The sequence below is a fragment of the Watersipora subatra genome, chromosome 1 (assembly GCF_963576615.1).
Source record: "Watersipora subatra chromosome 1, tzWatSuba1.1, whole genome shotgun sequence".
Taxonomy (NCBI): Eukaryota; Metazoa; Bryozoa; class Gymnolaemata; order Cheilostomatida; family Watersiporidae; genus Watersipora; species Watersipora subatra.
Genome location: NC_088708.1, coordinates 5,802,470 through 5,818,799, shown reverse-complemented (window position 1 = coordinate 5,818,799; position 16,330 = coordinate 5,802,470). Strand labels below are relative to the sequence as shown.

Below are 16,330 nucleotides of genomic sequence, written 5' to 3'. Positions count from 1 at the left end.
CGCGTCTCCACTTCCTGATGTCTTTGGCTGTTCCTGTAGCTCTTCACGACTACAATGATTGCCAAAACTGCTTATGTGATAACTAGTCTTACAATTAAATGTCTTCAGTAACGCTAAAAATATCTAATACATAAAATGGTATACAAGCATTCTTCAAATTTTCCATACATCTATATGTGAGTATTAAATTTTTTTGTATGTATCAAAGCTGCCCATGATCATTTAAATCCTTATAGTATCAAGACTAGTATGGACACTCACCTCCTTTCCTCCTTTTCCATGGCAGCCAACTCTTCAGATACATCGTTAACTATCGGTCTATGCCCCATGACGCCATGCATCTTTTCGTAAAATCTCCATGTTGACGGAGTTCCACCTATGAAAACATTGTGATCATTATCATCTACATTATCCGTGTACTACGATTAAACACCTTATGAATCACATTACTCTGTCAAAACAATAATTAATTTAGCATTAACAAGCTGCCCATAGTAAATAAGAGTAAAAAGAAAACGATAAGTTTTTTATTTAAGCCAACACACCTGACTTAGAAGACTTAATCCTCTCCTCCTTATAAGTTGACTTCAGAGTCTTCCACTTGGTGTTGATCTGCCTCCCTGACAGTTTGGCCTCTCCTTCCAATTTGCAATGCTCATTAACGGCATCTGCTAGTTGATTATAAATAGCCGTATTTCTTTCTCTTCGGCCATCTATCTTTACGAAAATATTTAGAGCAACAATTAGATCGAGCATCACAATCACTAACTCGTCCGAAAACAGTGCATTCACCATATTAACGATATTACAAAAACAAGTGTTTCAAAACAGTTGTGCCGAGGATGCCGTAAGGACAAGTACCGATGAAGAACGATTAAAATCCAACCTCCGATCGCAAAGATTTGTGCAAAAATACGAATATTTATGTTTACATCATGCGCAGTACATCGTTGTTGATTCGACGTTTTCAAAAATACCCCCACTTGAAACGGAGGTTTGAATCGCTTCGAAGAATTAGTGATTCGACGTTTTGGACCATTTACATGCTACGAAGATGCTACGAAGATGAAAAATACGACAAAACTTCGTAGCATGTAACACTAGTGAATGTAAAAATAATCAACCGTTACATATCGTATTATCGTTGATATCAATATTAATTTGTTAGCTTTTTGTACAACTGGGAAGATAATATTACCTCTGTATTAGCTTGCACAAACGCACCGCGAGCTATGTGAATATTTTTGATCCGAATTTCTTTTAAACGTGCACAGAACGTTTCAAACGTAGATTTACTCGATTGGTGCATAGTTTGTTTCTGGTGTAATAAGAATTACTGCTCGTTAACTAAAAGGTAGATTAATCTATACATGTTTGTAAGATGTCTTCTGTGGTTGAATTAGCTTGTGGAGATAAAATGGTTCATTAGAGTAAAATAGCGAATAAAAGTTGAACAAATTTGTAGATCTAAAACTTCAAAACTCGACTAAAAATGACTCTTTCATTGCGTTAGTGTTTATTGCTTGCCTCGTGTTTTTGCATCTAGGAAAATAAGATCTTGATATTGGATTTTACCCCATGTGCGCAGGTCTTTTAGCTCTCGTCTGCGTTCAAGGTTTACCAATCTGTACTCATCTTTTTAAAATAAATATCAAGTTTACTAAACCACAATTCTATATAAAAGCCTTGCAATTAATTTCCTGAACGTCTTTCACTAAATTTTTAAAATCTGGGGTTAATATCTCTGACGTGTACTCTGTTATTAGTAAGCAAATGCTAAAATAAGCAGCTCATCTAGCTCGAGGTGAGGCGTTTTTAAGATCATGCATGAGCATAAAAAGGGTGGCATTTGACTTTTGGACAGTATTGTTTATATGCCCGGTAAAGTCTAAAGATCAGTGCATACACACACCCAAGTAAACAAAATTGTCAGAAGACCTAAAGGGTATGGCATCAAGTTTGTAGGAAAAATTTATGTTAGCTGGATATATGGATGTGGAGAAGCATTTATTGGCGTTAAATTTTGGTTGATAAGTTTTTATTCAGACTGACACACTGGTTAGTTAGTCTTGAAGTGCCTGGCAGTCCATTACACAAGATATGAGTCTGTAACATTGCACGCTCAGCAAAAAGTCAAAAAGATGTTTTTCACAATTTAAAACTCTGGAAAGATCATTCCTGTATATGAGGAACAACAGAAGCTCCAGTAGTGATCCCTGGAAACCATCAGGTGTTAATTTGGCTGGCAAAGATAAGCAGCCATTGACTGAGACTGAAAATGTCCTATCAGTGAGCCAGTTTTGGATCCAAGCCACTAAGTTATGGTTTAGGCCAGAAGACTTGAGGTCATTACATGCAAATTTTTGCAACACTTTAAAAATAAGTCGATGGATCTGCATCCATGTTATACAAGTTGTAGAATGATGATTCCTTATTGCCTCTAACATTGTATTGAACTTCAGATGATTTACCCAGCGTAGTAGGAGTCTTAATTGTATTGCTGTTATTAAGGTTAAAATATAATCATTAAACCAAAACTGTAGTCACATTGCAGATACTGCATGCATTCTTCACATTCTTAACTCCTAAAAATGAAAACCTTGCTGAAAATAAAAATAACCGTAAAAATATGCAACAAAAATTTAACTTTCAAATAAGGTCATGATCAAGAAAGTAGAAAGAAACGCATGCATTGCATGATAGACACATGCAGGCTTGTAAGGAGCTGATTGCTTATATATAATAATAGAAAAAAGAGATATCTGGATAGCCTTTTTCACACCAGTTGGCTGCTTCGAATAGCCTATAGTAAATCTTCAAGTTTTTCCTACAGCTTAAAAATGTAGTTTGGCATACCTGCTCTTCTTTCCAAGATGGAGGTTTTTTGTATGTCAGCAAAAAGTCATTTTTCTGGTACCCTTTTTGTGGATATATTTCTGCCATAGCCATGCTGCTTAGGTTTTCTCTGTTAGACTACAGCTCGGTCATTTTAGTTGTACCATTAGTGTTATCTATTCACTTAGGGATACCTATCACTTCATCTAGTACTTCGATCCCACTTAAAGGTCTCGGATCGTATTCTGTTTTGAAGTTTACTTTGGGTAGTCCCTCAAACTCAATAGCTACTTGGCTCTCATGAGGTTGTTTTGATTAAACATTCTCTGGCTTCAGAGTATATGATATGGTAGGTACACTGGTTTGGTAGTCATAACAGTAACCGGTGTCATAGTTTGCTGGTGATTGTTCTTTATCGCTGCAACAGTCACGTACTTTGATATTTTGTTGCCAGCAGCATATTTACAAATTTTAAAACTAAGTTTAAGCTAGACTAGTAAGCTATCAGTGAAAGTCTGTTCAACGATATTTTTATAACTCTTGTTGAACTAGCTGTAGAAGTTTGGTACCTTCATGAAGTTTGGTATTTCTACAATTAGTCAAGTTTTGACAGCTTTGTTAAATTTGGCATATTATGATCATAGTTGTTAAATGCTAGCACCAGGGCATAAGTATTCTGGCCCAACTCTTCACTTTCGGCAAATTTTACAAGAATGCATTTATCCCTTCACACTATACTTCATTAACGATCATAAAAATATGGGAGGCACTCTAACGCCATAAGCGAGTGCTTTTAGCATATGTATTTGAAGACGTTGCGTGTTGTCTTGGCTCCAATTCCTAGATCATATCTCTGTGAGTGGTTTCTGCACACTAGTTGCTTTTTGCTGGTTGTCGTCTGCAAACCATTGCAGTAGGCCATCATCAAAAACAGGGTTAAACTTGCACTCTGATCAAAATTCTGTTCGGCAGCATACAAAATATAACATGGGGGTAGTCTAAGTTAACCAACACGGGCAAAATGTGTGCGATAAAAAACTCTCTGCCTTATAGCTAACATAATATACGACTACTACCGTGTTTTGATATAGCAGTCCAATGCTAAACTAACACATCTGTGGCCAGGTTACTCTTATTGCTAGTACTGTGCGCTGAGTTTCTTCTTTGTTATCAAGGAATTCATATTTAATTCTTTAAAATAATAGAAAACTTGTAATTGAAAAAAATCTGAACGGCTGCTATAGGTGATTATGCAATCTTTTAACAATGCTAATGGGTTGATTAGATTAATCAGAAGATATCTAATAACGTTATTAGTTTCTATACATCAAATCAACTGCTTATACTCTGCGACATATGCTGCAAAATTTGATTTTGTGATAGCCCTTTTTTCTATGTTAATATCTCTCTGTTCAATTTAAGTTTTTGAAATGTTGACAATGCTCGTATTTGATGTGGTCACGAGCGAACAAGACGCTTCACACAGAGTGCTGTTGTCTCTGGAAATCTGGTCTCATTCTCATATTCGTATTTGTTTCTACTTCTCATCAGGTGTTCAGATGCTGATGCCATCTTGACTTGCGCAACACAATTCTATCCTCAGACCTCCCAGTCAGGTCATGGCTACTGCTGGACGGAAATCCGATGAAAATACTGTTGAGGTAACTAAGGATTCTTATTCAAACACTACCCAAGATTCCTTTTTCGATAATGTGTAAATCAAACCCAAATGTCATTCTATATGTACTATATATAAACAGCATGCATGTTCGTGTTTGTCTAAATGACAGCAAAATTTTCTTTACCAAAAATACAAGAAGAGGTACATGTACATACCATAAAGTAAGGCTCTCTTAGTGCAATTGCTCAGGGTTTTGTAGTTGGAGTGGTAAGAGTTGCAGAGGCTTCTAGTTCAAACCATGCATGAAGCAACTTGTTTTTGTCGCATTACAACATATTTTGTTAGATATGTGTAACGTATAATGTTGACAGAATGTGAAAAATGGAAGCTTCGGTAGAGCAATTGCTGTTATACCTATAAAGAGATGATGCGGAGAGGCTGTCGATTCAAGCCTCCTTTTGAGTCACTCATCTTTCAGCATCTTACACTCTTTTATCAGCAGGTGTCTGCAGTGTAAACTGCGGAAAGTGTCACCAAGAAAAGCTTCAGTTATTACATTTGTATTTACTAGAGATTTATATTTACTTCAGATTTAGGTATCTGAATTAATGGAAATTCATATTTCAAACACAACATACTTTACCCTTGAACCATTCCTTTTTGATTCTCTAGTAACATCAGTAACACGGGCTGCTTCTGCTCGAATATAGTATAACAGAGGCTCTGTTGAATTTCATTTATTTCTCCATTTTATTCAAAAACTTATTGTGTAAAAAATCTGGCTATGCACAATTTCATCACAATGCATGTCATAGATTTTCATATTTATTATATGCTAATATTATTTGAATCGTACGGTATAAAAGGAGTATTGAAAGCACTGCTGATATACTACCTGATATACTGCCTGATATACTACCCTATGAACATGACCTTAAGCTTCTAAATACTTCAAATCTCCAGTCCATTCGCTGTTCATGTGTCAGATAATGAGCTAGTGGGTAGTCAGTCAGGGACCAATATAGAATTTTTATTAGAAATACAAACAATTTAAATGAAGCCAATCTCTTTTCTCAATGAAATGCTAGTTTGTCATTTGGTTCTACTTATAGAGTCTTGCAGAAGTTTTTAGATGCTTCATTTGTATGGAAAGGCTCACTGATGCCCGACTTTGTCCACACTGCTCTAAACTTTGCTGTTTTCCATGTATTAGGGTAAGTTGATTATAAGTTGCTACATTGTCATTTAGAAATAGTCAGTAAAGCTGCAAGATGGACATGCGGTAGTTAAACTGCACTCATATTTGTTACTCGTAGAAGGCTCCGGATTACTGTTGCAACTAGGTTAGTTGAACCTTCAATATAACTCAGTTGATTTGCTCCAACTGTTGAGTTGCTCCGACTCAATCGATCTGCTCAATGCCACTTAGTCAACTCCAAAGTTTAATGTTTATGTACTTATTATGTAAAACAACAATTGAAGTACACCGACATTAAATTGAATCTTATGGGCAATTTTTGATGCTCTGTTCATAATGCTGCGCATAAGATGTTTCTGCATTTGGCACTCTGTTAACTTGAGCAGGTTTCCAAGAGGATATAAACCCCTGTCCTGGTGCACCCGATGTACTCAATTACTAGTGCTCAGAGACTTTAGGGCTTTAGCTGGTAGTACGCTAGGCGTAGACCAAATTATGCTAAAACCGAATTGTTTATCATCCAATAGGATGAAAGATTTTTATCATTATAATATACATTTATTTTGCAGAGATGGTTAACGGAGCAGAGATCACAGTGCCCTCATTGCAGGTACTATTCATATACAGTATATATCTTTAGGTAGCTCAAGGTCAACTCTACTCTCTGTTAGCCATCTGATGTTTGCATTTATCTGCTGTTTACAAAGACATTGAAACTTGCTCTCCAAACCCGTATGACAATTTGTGTCATCACAGAACTCTTTTTCACTTTTGCTTTTACCCTGTTGATAGTTCAATGAGGCTTGCAAAGTTTAAAGGTAAAAGTGAGTCTAGAATTACTATGTTAGTAAATGAATGCGCATATCATCGGCTTATCAGCTAAGAGGAGTCTTTGGTCTAGCGCTGGCATGAGTAGAATTACTATTGCAACTTTTTACTCACGCAGGGCATCTCTACACCTACACGAGTTGGTCAACTGTCGTTGGGCAGAGGATGTTACCCAGCAGCTAGACACCCTTCAACTCACGGGTCCTTTGGGTCCAAAAGCTGAAAGACAAGTGGAGTCAAGGTGAACTACCACTGAAAGTAGATCATCGAGTTGCTGCTTCTTTCTGTAGGTTGCATCCTGTCATAGAATATAATGCCTACCACATGTGTTGCAGCTGTGAGAAACACAGTGAAAAACTTACTGTCTACTGCAACACGTGTCGACGGTCCATTTGCCACCAATGTGCCCTTTTTGGTGGAGACATGGTAGGTGTTTAGTTGCTAGCTATTTGCCACTCATATGCTTTTTATTTTAGTTAGAGGCAAGTAGCTGCCTGTCTGCCCTTCATGTCACTCATATTGACTCTCTTAACAATGAACTTGCACAAACTTCTAGTAGATTTTATCAGAAAGTATCAGTATATTTCTATCATTTACGATAGTTTTTGATGTTTGAGATGATCTGACTGCCAGGATGTCTCAAAACAAAATTAAAAACAACAAAACTTTTTGTCGTTAAAATGCTCTGAAGAAAAATATGTTTGAAATGATGTCACTAGTTGCTATCGTTACTATAGTTAATATCGGCTATTGTGTTCAAGTTGCAGCTTTACGTTTCTCTGTTCTGTCGGTCTCTTTGCAACTATATACGTCATAATCGACACTTTGGCTTGACTCACATCTTTTAACCGTGATCAAGTTTAGTCGATTTCAATCTTGAAACATCCTGGCAGTCAGATCACCTCAAACATCAAAAACAATCGTAAATGATAGAAATATACTGATAGATTCTGATAAATAAACTAGAATTATGTGTAAGTTCACCTTTAAGTCTCCTCTTGATACGTGTCTGTTTGACCTTCATTCACCCTTGAGTATAGAGAAAGATCTTTTTATTTTTTATTTGCAATGATTGATGAGCTCCTTTTAGTTTGTATAAAGTTCAGGCATGTAAACCATTTATGGCTAACCTTTTTTTTAAACCACTTCAGATATTTTTTGTATAACGTGTTAATTTATTAATCAATTAGTTGTACAAGAATGAAAAGCTTATCTTCAATTTCATATCACCCGTATTCATCTGGCGTTTCAGGATTCTGGCCAAGGTTTATAGAGTATTAGACATAGATGAGTGTCTATTCCATCTTATATATTTATGTCATTAAGTATTGTTGCGTGTGCAGCACTCGGGACACTCCTTCCAGCCACTGGATAAGATCTATGAGGAACAGTGTAATAAAGTCAAAAGTGAGACACTCAAAGTTAAACGGAGGCATGTCGAACTGATCAGCTTCATGCAAGATGTGGTGAGTGTTTCCACCTTTCACCAGAGTTTCCATGTGAATGATAGGATGCAGGACCCATTAGATATCGGAAGTTGAGAGCAGGAGTCTTGTGGTTTCGTTAGAGTCCAGTGCATGTATCGCATCGGATCAAGTCGAGTTACATTTATGTCAGCACATTCTCAAGTCTATCTCACTCATGTTAAATCAATTCAGTAGAATTGGGTGTGTTGGCTTGGAGACATGGGGTCGTGTTTAGACGCAGTTCATCTGGATGGTAGCGATAGGTAACTTCTATTTGTAACTTGTTCATGAACACCACTCCGTTGTCTGTGGTTTAAACAGAACATGAGAACATTACCTATTATACTCCTGCTCAGTGAGCCTTTATTTGATGATTATATAGTATACCTACAGTTACACTCAATAAATAGAGGCTAGCCTTTTATTGCGGCATCTGTCAATCCCTTTAGATAAATTCTTGAGATCTCCGTTGGTAAATGGGATCACTCATTTAGCTCAAGTTCTGTAATCATAGGCGATGCTCCTTTATCAGCCTGTTTTAATCATGCTCTGTATGTTGTAGGAGAAGAATGTGGAGAACGTAAAGGCAGCCAAAGATGAGAAGGTGAGAGAGATACGCAATGCAGTGGAGCAGATGATCCACAGGCTTGAGCTACAGTTGAAGGCCAAACTTGACACACTCACAAGTATGCATTTAAATTAGTATAAGGACTTTGGCAACCGTGGATCAGTTGGCACAATTCTAATTATATAGGACTGACTCACTGTGACTATGACTCACAGCTACTGAGACTCACAGCTACTGAGACTCACAGCTACAGTGACTTTGTACTGTCACTAATTTCTACTGTTACTCTATAATTGTCACTTTGTGCAACTGTAACATAATGCTACTAGAAGGCTGTCATTTGCATTGTCATCACTTCACACTCAGACTAAATATTAATTGCGTGGCTCAAGTGAATTTACAAATTATACCTATTGGATTCTTGAAGTTTTTGTTTCAAAGCTATAGCGTGTATTCGTGCCAGTTGTTTCTTCCTTCTGTTTGTTTGGTTTTCAGTGATGCCCGGTATATGTGTTTATTCAAATGACGGAAGCATATCAGTTGCAAGTATTTCAATTTAACTAAATATCAAAGCAGATAGTGAGGGAATTTCTTTTTACTGGCTGCAGGACAGATTTATACACCTGGAGGTTAATACGAGATTAAAGAATCAGATATCTCTATTGGTTAGAACTAAAGGTCTCACCTGCTGTCACTTGTCAAAACTACTGGTGTCAAGTGTATGATACTAAAATAATTAGTGGAGAGCAAGAAATATTACATGGATTTCAGAAGGCTTGTAGAATGTTTAGAAGGCATCGATTAAGGTTTAAAAATTACTGGTATATATTATATTTTATAAACTACAAAATATATGGAGCAGCTGTGACTGTTACCTGTTGTTTGTTGCTGATTCATTGAGCTGCTCAAGATAAGAAATTAAGTTGTAGCATTGCATGATGGGAAAACTTTCACTCATTCATTTGGCTTTTTGTGCGAAGAAATTACTGTCTTCTAAATTTTGATCAGAGTGGATGTACTAGCACATATCTACAAATTTTATTTGCGCGGGACATTTGAAAAACACTACGAGAAACTGCCAAGACAGGCTCTTTGCTTGCAGCTACAAGGTACTTGTAAACTGTGGTGAGCAAACAACATCCAGGTCAATACTGCGATATAAACTATTACAAGTCCAAGCTTTTGCAGCAAACTTTTATTATGAACAAGGTATAGGTGGGGAGGGGGTTCAGGAATGTGCTAACAGCTTATGATATTGATGACTGCTTTACCGTTTCACTAAGACATCTTCAGTTTTAATTGCTTTTTCTTGATCCTTCTGGTCTCATTCTCTTCCTATTTGAGCTGCTATTGGCATCGTTGGCCAGGATTGAGTGGTTCCTGTAATGTTTGCAGGGCAAAAGAGCCTGCTGTCATCAGAAACGGAAGTCCTGCACACAATGATCACCGAGCTTGAGACAGAGATGAGACGGCGGTCTAAGCCTGAGCTCATAGAGCAAGCAAGCACTCTCATGAAGGCAGCGTATAACGTCTGCCGTCAACCTATGCCTTCTCTTGTCACTGGCACTGTGCCTGCTGACTTTCTCAGGTATCTTTTTTCTGCTGTCTTACGCCATTATGTTTTGCTACATACACATAGACATACACCTGATCACTTTTATCTACCAGGATGCGAGCTTTAGCACATGTTTATAAAAAGGAATAGCCATATTTGGAAATCGAGTTTTCGACCTCTTACATCTCTGCATTGTTTTATTCTTATAATTTTAAACTGATGTAAAGGCAGTGTGGCAGAGGCAGTCTGCATTTTGTTAAAATGGTTACAGTACAGACTTTGTTGTCAAAAATAATTGCATCATGGAGTGATTTATAATTGCTCGTCATGTTTGCCTATGAGAGCTGGCGCTGGCCAATGACTAACGTCAATTTTTGTTTCACCTATGTAGTCAACTATCTAAAGAAGCATGATTATCATATTGTTTTTTATATAACTTTAAATAGTTTAATGTTTGTCATGAATTCAAATGCTGCTACCTAAGTTTTTTTTAGTTCTGTTGTAATGACCCTGGTAATTTCTCTGCATCTACCATAGCAGAGCTGGGGTAAGGTCGGTAACATAAATCATATACTTAAAACTTGAACTCTTATGTTCTCCGCTATTTTTCAGTTTTTTGTCGATCAAAACGTTTTATCACCGGTGCTGTCCTAAAAAATATTTGACACATTTTTGTCTTATTTAGCGCTTCGCGATGCAACTGCGACTTTTTTCTGCACATCTTGCCGATCTTTTAGGGTCAATTTCTTCTCAAAAGCAATACTTTCTCGACACTGCAGATTTTATCACATCAGATCACAACGCTTGTATCATTTCAATTTCTACTCAGTTCTTGTCGGTGCATGCTGGCTCATGGCTATATTCTCTGTACTCCTAAAATATAGACCTTTTGTCAAATAAATTTGTATTATGTATGGTGGCTAAGTCTAACATAGCCATTTCTTTCAATGGCAATGGGTTGGTTACAAAAAAAGGGGTTGATACTTAAAAATGAAAATTAATAAGATTAAAATATTAAAATTGATAAAACTTTATCTCGGTTAAAATGCTCAGAAGAAAAATGCTTGTGAACTGATATCACTAGTTGTCATCGTTGCGATTGTTGATATCGGCTATTACGTTTAAGTTGACGTGTTACGCGTTTCTATTCTGTCGATATCTTTGAAATTATAGACGTCATAATCTCACATTTGATTGATCTGAGCATTTTATCGCCATCAAGTTGTGTCAATTTTAATCTTGGAACATCTTGGCAATCAGATCACCTCAAACATCAAAAAACAATCGCAAATAATAGAAAAATACTGATACTTTCTGATGAAATCTACAACAAATTTTGTGCAAATTTATCTTCAACTCTGGCTCTCATATATAGACATGATTTTATGTGGCCACTTGGTATTGGTGACCTTGTTACTTCTATTCAGTTTTTGCACAAGTATAAAACTTCACATCTCATCTGTGGAAGATAATAAACTTGATTATATATGTAGATTAGAATCTGTAAATTATAGAAGCAACCCGAAGAAGCCATTGTTGAGTTGCTTTTTATGTTTGACGTATAAATTCTTTTATAAATGAATGGCAGTTATCTCAGGTTAGTCACATTCCAGCATACCTAATGTGTAAACGCATTTAGTTTGAGATATATACCTAAAATAATACCGTGGCATTTCAGCCTGCTGTTGTGTTTCCTCTCCTATGTAGATGATCTTGGAGGGGTACTACGTGCCTATGGGAATGACAGTATTTGTCGCATTAGCTGACCTGGCTCACCAGTGTTACGTGTGATCACCAGTAAAATGATGGCATGGCAAGGGCAACTAGGATCTATTACCCTTGGCTGTATTAAAAGCACTGATATGATACAAATCACTTTGTGGTACAATACTAACTTTTTTATTTTCGATATCAGTTACATCTATAGACTATTGTGAATTCCAAACACCTCTTGCAGTTGGATTAAAACAGCAACACAAGTTTTAATTTTATGGACGCAACAAGTTGACAAATATAGTCACTGTAATATTAAATTATCGCTTCAACATTTTAGTATCAGTTGCCTCAATTAACTGTATGCCGGTTTTTGTACCAGAGGCGAGCTTGGGTCAGCGAGTCATGTGATTCCTTAATCATAAGTCGCTCGTTCGATTTTTCATGATATCGACTGTGAGTCAAGAAAAAAACGACAATGAAAAAAAGCCTTACAGCTAATTACTAATTCTTAGCTGAGCTAGGTCATAACAAATCCAGAACAAGTTGAACTATGCAGGATACCGTAAAACCTCTATTTGAATGCCATGGCGCTCTATTTTTCAACCTTGTCCTATTAATAGTGGTGTTTAATTAGAGGTGGCGTTTAAATAAAGGGTGGCGCTGTATTTTCCGACTAGCTTGTCAGATTTTTGAGAAGATAAATTTAACCGTTTTACAGATGAAGTGATGTTAATGTTGCCTATATTTTTGGTCGTGTCACTTTCAAAGTTTTAAATAAAAAACTAAAGATGTGGAGTTAAAAAATGTGCATTACGTTTTTAAAGACGTTTTTAATGTTTTAAAGTTAGAATACACTATAAGAATAACTGCTATTACGTCGTACAGTGTTCTTGAAGAATATTCTCATCGTTCATCGAAATGCTTTAAAGTCTTCAGATAAGATTGTAAACCACACCATGAACGAGTCTGAAAACATCGGATATGATTCAGACCTTACTGACTTTGAATCTGAGTATAGTTCTGATGATTGTGATGATCAATCTTCTCAGGTCACTAAAACCATGGCAACCGCTACATCAAACACGGAATAACTAATTGTTATTAATGTAACCTAGTCATTATTAGTACCATTTTGTGGAAACTTTTCTACTGATCACTTTTTATTATGGATTCATGAAGATCGAAAATGTTAAGTGGCTGGCGGGCACATAGAAGTGGCATTCAATTAAAGGATGGCGCTGTATTTTTCAACTCTTGTTCTATGGTGATGCTCTATTAAAGGGGGCGTTCAAATAGAGGTTTTACGGTATACGGAATAGCCTAAGGAGGGACTGCAAATTAGACAGTAAAAAATGGAGCAAGATCTAAGAAAGCAACAAACATAAATTTGATGAACATTTGAAGTGCACATGTATACCTACATGTAGGTACATATCAATTACTTTCTGCCGTAAAATATATATTTATATGGATATGTTGGAAACTTGGATAAATCATATTTTTCATTTTGATATTGCTAAAATTTGATAGTTTAAACTGATATCGTGTTTTATTCTTTGAAGGTTCAACTTGTTAATGGACTTCTCTGAACCTTTCTCTGCATACAGGAGAGAATTAAATAGAGGCCTTACGAATATTCTTTCATTTCTCCTTGCACTACTATACTCTAAGTCCTTGCATTTACAGTGAAATAGTTCCGGTCTATGACTCGAGTGTGTTTGTCATGAGGAGATTCTCCCAGCTGCAACAGAGGGCCGACCCTGTCTATAGCAACCCGATGGAAGTTGGCTGCGTTGTGTGGCGTCTCAAAGTCTACCCCGTGAGTACACTTATATGCTGTTCTTTTAACATATACATGTCTCTGTCCCATCTCTCCTCTTATGCTCTCCATCTCATACCCTGCTATACTTCAGTTATCATGCCTGTACTCAACATGTATCCGCTGCCATTGCGCAGTCTTGGCAGGCCGTGTAGCTGCCAGCTCTATTGATAGATGGAGGATTAATTAGACACTCAAATACCACTAGCGGATCCTCTGCACGCACGCATCTGTGCTCGATGACCTAGATAGCATTACCAACACTTGATCCCTTGCCGTCTGCTATTGCATTAAAGCTAGTGCAGTCAGTGAATCTTCGTAATAATAGCAGTGAGCAGACGGCTTCATATTACAGTTAAGTTTTTCTAGTGAGCAGTGCAAATCTGATCCAAGATACGGTATTTCCAGTTCACACTAGCCATCAGCTAATAGATATGTGGTCTTGAATTGTATATGTCATGACCTTTTTAAAAGACTGAAGTGAAAATCGACATTCATGGTCTTTATTAAATGTTTCAAGTGCATTGCACAAAATATTGTACTTTTTGTCTCATACACTTGTAGGGATAAAAGATGAATCTACATGTATCATGTCTACATGTCTGTTTCTCGTTTTGTCGCTATTAGTAAGATGTAGTTAAATTTAACTTTTACCGTTATTTAAAATTCGCAATTAGTTCTGATAAACTTGTCATCGAAAATTATATCAGAAAGTTTCTTAGGTTTGATTTGAGAAGGAAACATTAGCCCTCTCAGTAGATCAAAAGGTCTCAGTCAGCTATCTAGTTTTTGTTAGCATGTTATAGTGATTATAGCATGTTATAGTGATTATAGCATATTATAGTGATTATAGCATGTTATAGTGATTATAGCATATTATAGTGATTATAGCATGTTATAGTGATTATAGCATATTATAGTGATTATAGCATGTTATAGTGATTATAGCATATTATAGTGATTATAGTATGTTATAGTGATTATAGCATATTATAGTGATTATAGCATGTTATAGTGATTATAGCATATTATAGTGATTATAGCATGTTATAGTGATTATAGCATATTATAGTGATTATAGCATGTTATAGTGATTATAGCATGTTATAGTGATTATAGCATGTTATAGTGATTATAGCATGTTATAGTGGTTATAGCATGTTATAGTGATTATAGCATATTATAGTGATTATAGCATGCTATAGTGATTATAGCATATTATAGTGATTATAGCATATTATAGTGATTGCAGTAGTTGTTCAAGGTGTAAATTCGATGAAGTTAGGGGTTTAATCGTAAATATAATATAATAATATAAATAATAGATATATAAATAAATATAAGTTAGGGTTTATTATATCTATGGGTTTGATACTGTTAATAGCTTAAAGCATGTTGTTCACTTTTGGTTGAACTAGAAAGGGAGGCCATTTTCTAATTGGCTGATTAGAAATAAGTGTTTGTCATCTGTACACTGATAGCAAGTAGATGACTGAAACTTAATCGTCCTTGATACTCCAATCTTCATGAAATTACTATTTTGGTGGTTTGATTTAGCTGGCAACAGCTTAGCTCTCTAATACTGTAACTGGTTATGCTAACAATCTTACTTGTATATGTTTTTCATTGCTAGCTGACTTACAGGTTAACTGACAGCATTTAAAAGATGTATTTATTTTTAATAATATCACAATATCTTGTTTCTCATCTGTCAGGCTTTTTGATATTAGTAGAACGAAAAAACTCGTTTTGGAGACAAAAAACCTCAAGAGGAAGCTCTGGGCTGTTACCCAATGAGATGATTTTTTTCAGCCAAACATACTTACAGTGCCGTCAGAAATTATGAGACCACCTCACATTTTAAGAGACAAGGTGGTAGCAATGATTTACTGACTTAGTTTTACAAAAAACTATCATAAACCATATACCATTAGATGCGGAATTTTCTACTGATTAATATGAAGCAAATTTCCATCACATAACAATCCATACTTATTTTTTATCTCAATCGAAAGGCATATGCAACTGATATGAATAAAAAAACGAAAAGATATTTTCGTTTTTTTATTTATGTCATGTACATTCATGTATACATGTATGTACATAGACATATATGTGTGTACATACTTGTATGTGTATGCATAACCAATGTCAATTCTGCAGGCTAGTCCATGCTTGACCACAAGACAAGTTCTCTCATTGTAGCCATTACTTATAACGCATCATAACAAACATTTATAAACTTATAAATAGACTAAGTAATAAAAATAAAATAATCACTTGAAATACATGAGAATTCGATGATTAGTTTACCATCGGTAGGTAACATCGGTCTCCTGCACATGTGGGGCAAGGTCATACACTGTGTTGTATTTATACATTGTGCACTCAGTTCTTGAGTGATATTTACAGAATTACACAACCCTAGGACACTTATATTTTGCTAGTATTTAGTTTCATGAGTAGCATATACATAGAGTAAAGTTTTGCAGCAACTTAATTTCGCAGCTCTGATGAGTGCGAAAATATAGTGATGTGAAAATAAATGCAGTGGAACAAACATAATTAGATTCCTCAGGTTCAGTTCACCGATAAAAAAAAGTTCAATTTGCGACTAGTTTGTAATTGTGAACCGCAGGTGGAATGGTGTGAGCAAGGTCGATAATGCAATTTGATCGCTTGCTGCCATTTGTTTTTTGGACTATCAACAGGCCCGTATTCCCT

The 16,330-nt window shown here is 36.0% G+C and overlaps 1 protein-coding gene across 1 annotated transcript in view; it reads left to right on the top strand.

Annotated features, from left to right (window-relative positions):
- Positions 1–1,314: 1,314 nt before the first annotated feature.
- Positions 1,315–16,330, top strand: part of LOC137386043 (E3 ubiquitin-protein ligase TRIM37-like) — a 29,728-nt gene continuing 14,712 nt past the window's right edge. The window contains exons 1-10 of the mRNA XM_068072698.1: positions 1,315–1,354; positions 4,387–4,496; positions 5,569–5,670; positions 6,224–6,264; positions 6,601–6,723; positions 6,818–6,908; positions 7,826–7,948; positions 8,511–8,634; positions 9,912–10,104; positions 13,474–13,606. Of these exons, the coding sequence (XP_067928799.1) occupies positions 4,455–4,496; positions 5,569–5,670; positions 6,224–6,264; positions 6,601–6,723; positions 6,818–6,908; positions 7,826–7,948; positions 8,511–8,634; positions 9,912–10,104; positions 13,474–13,606 (972 nt within the window). The 5' untranslated portion in view covers positions 1,315–1,354; positions 4,387–4,454. The remainder of the gene's footprint in view (positions 1,355–4,386; positions 4,497–5,568; positions 5,671–6,223; positions 6,265–6,600; positions 6,724–6,817; positions 6,909–7,825; positions 7,949–8,510; positions 8,635–9,911; positions 10,105–13,473; positions 13,607–16,330) is intronic.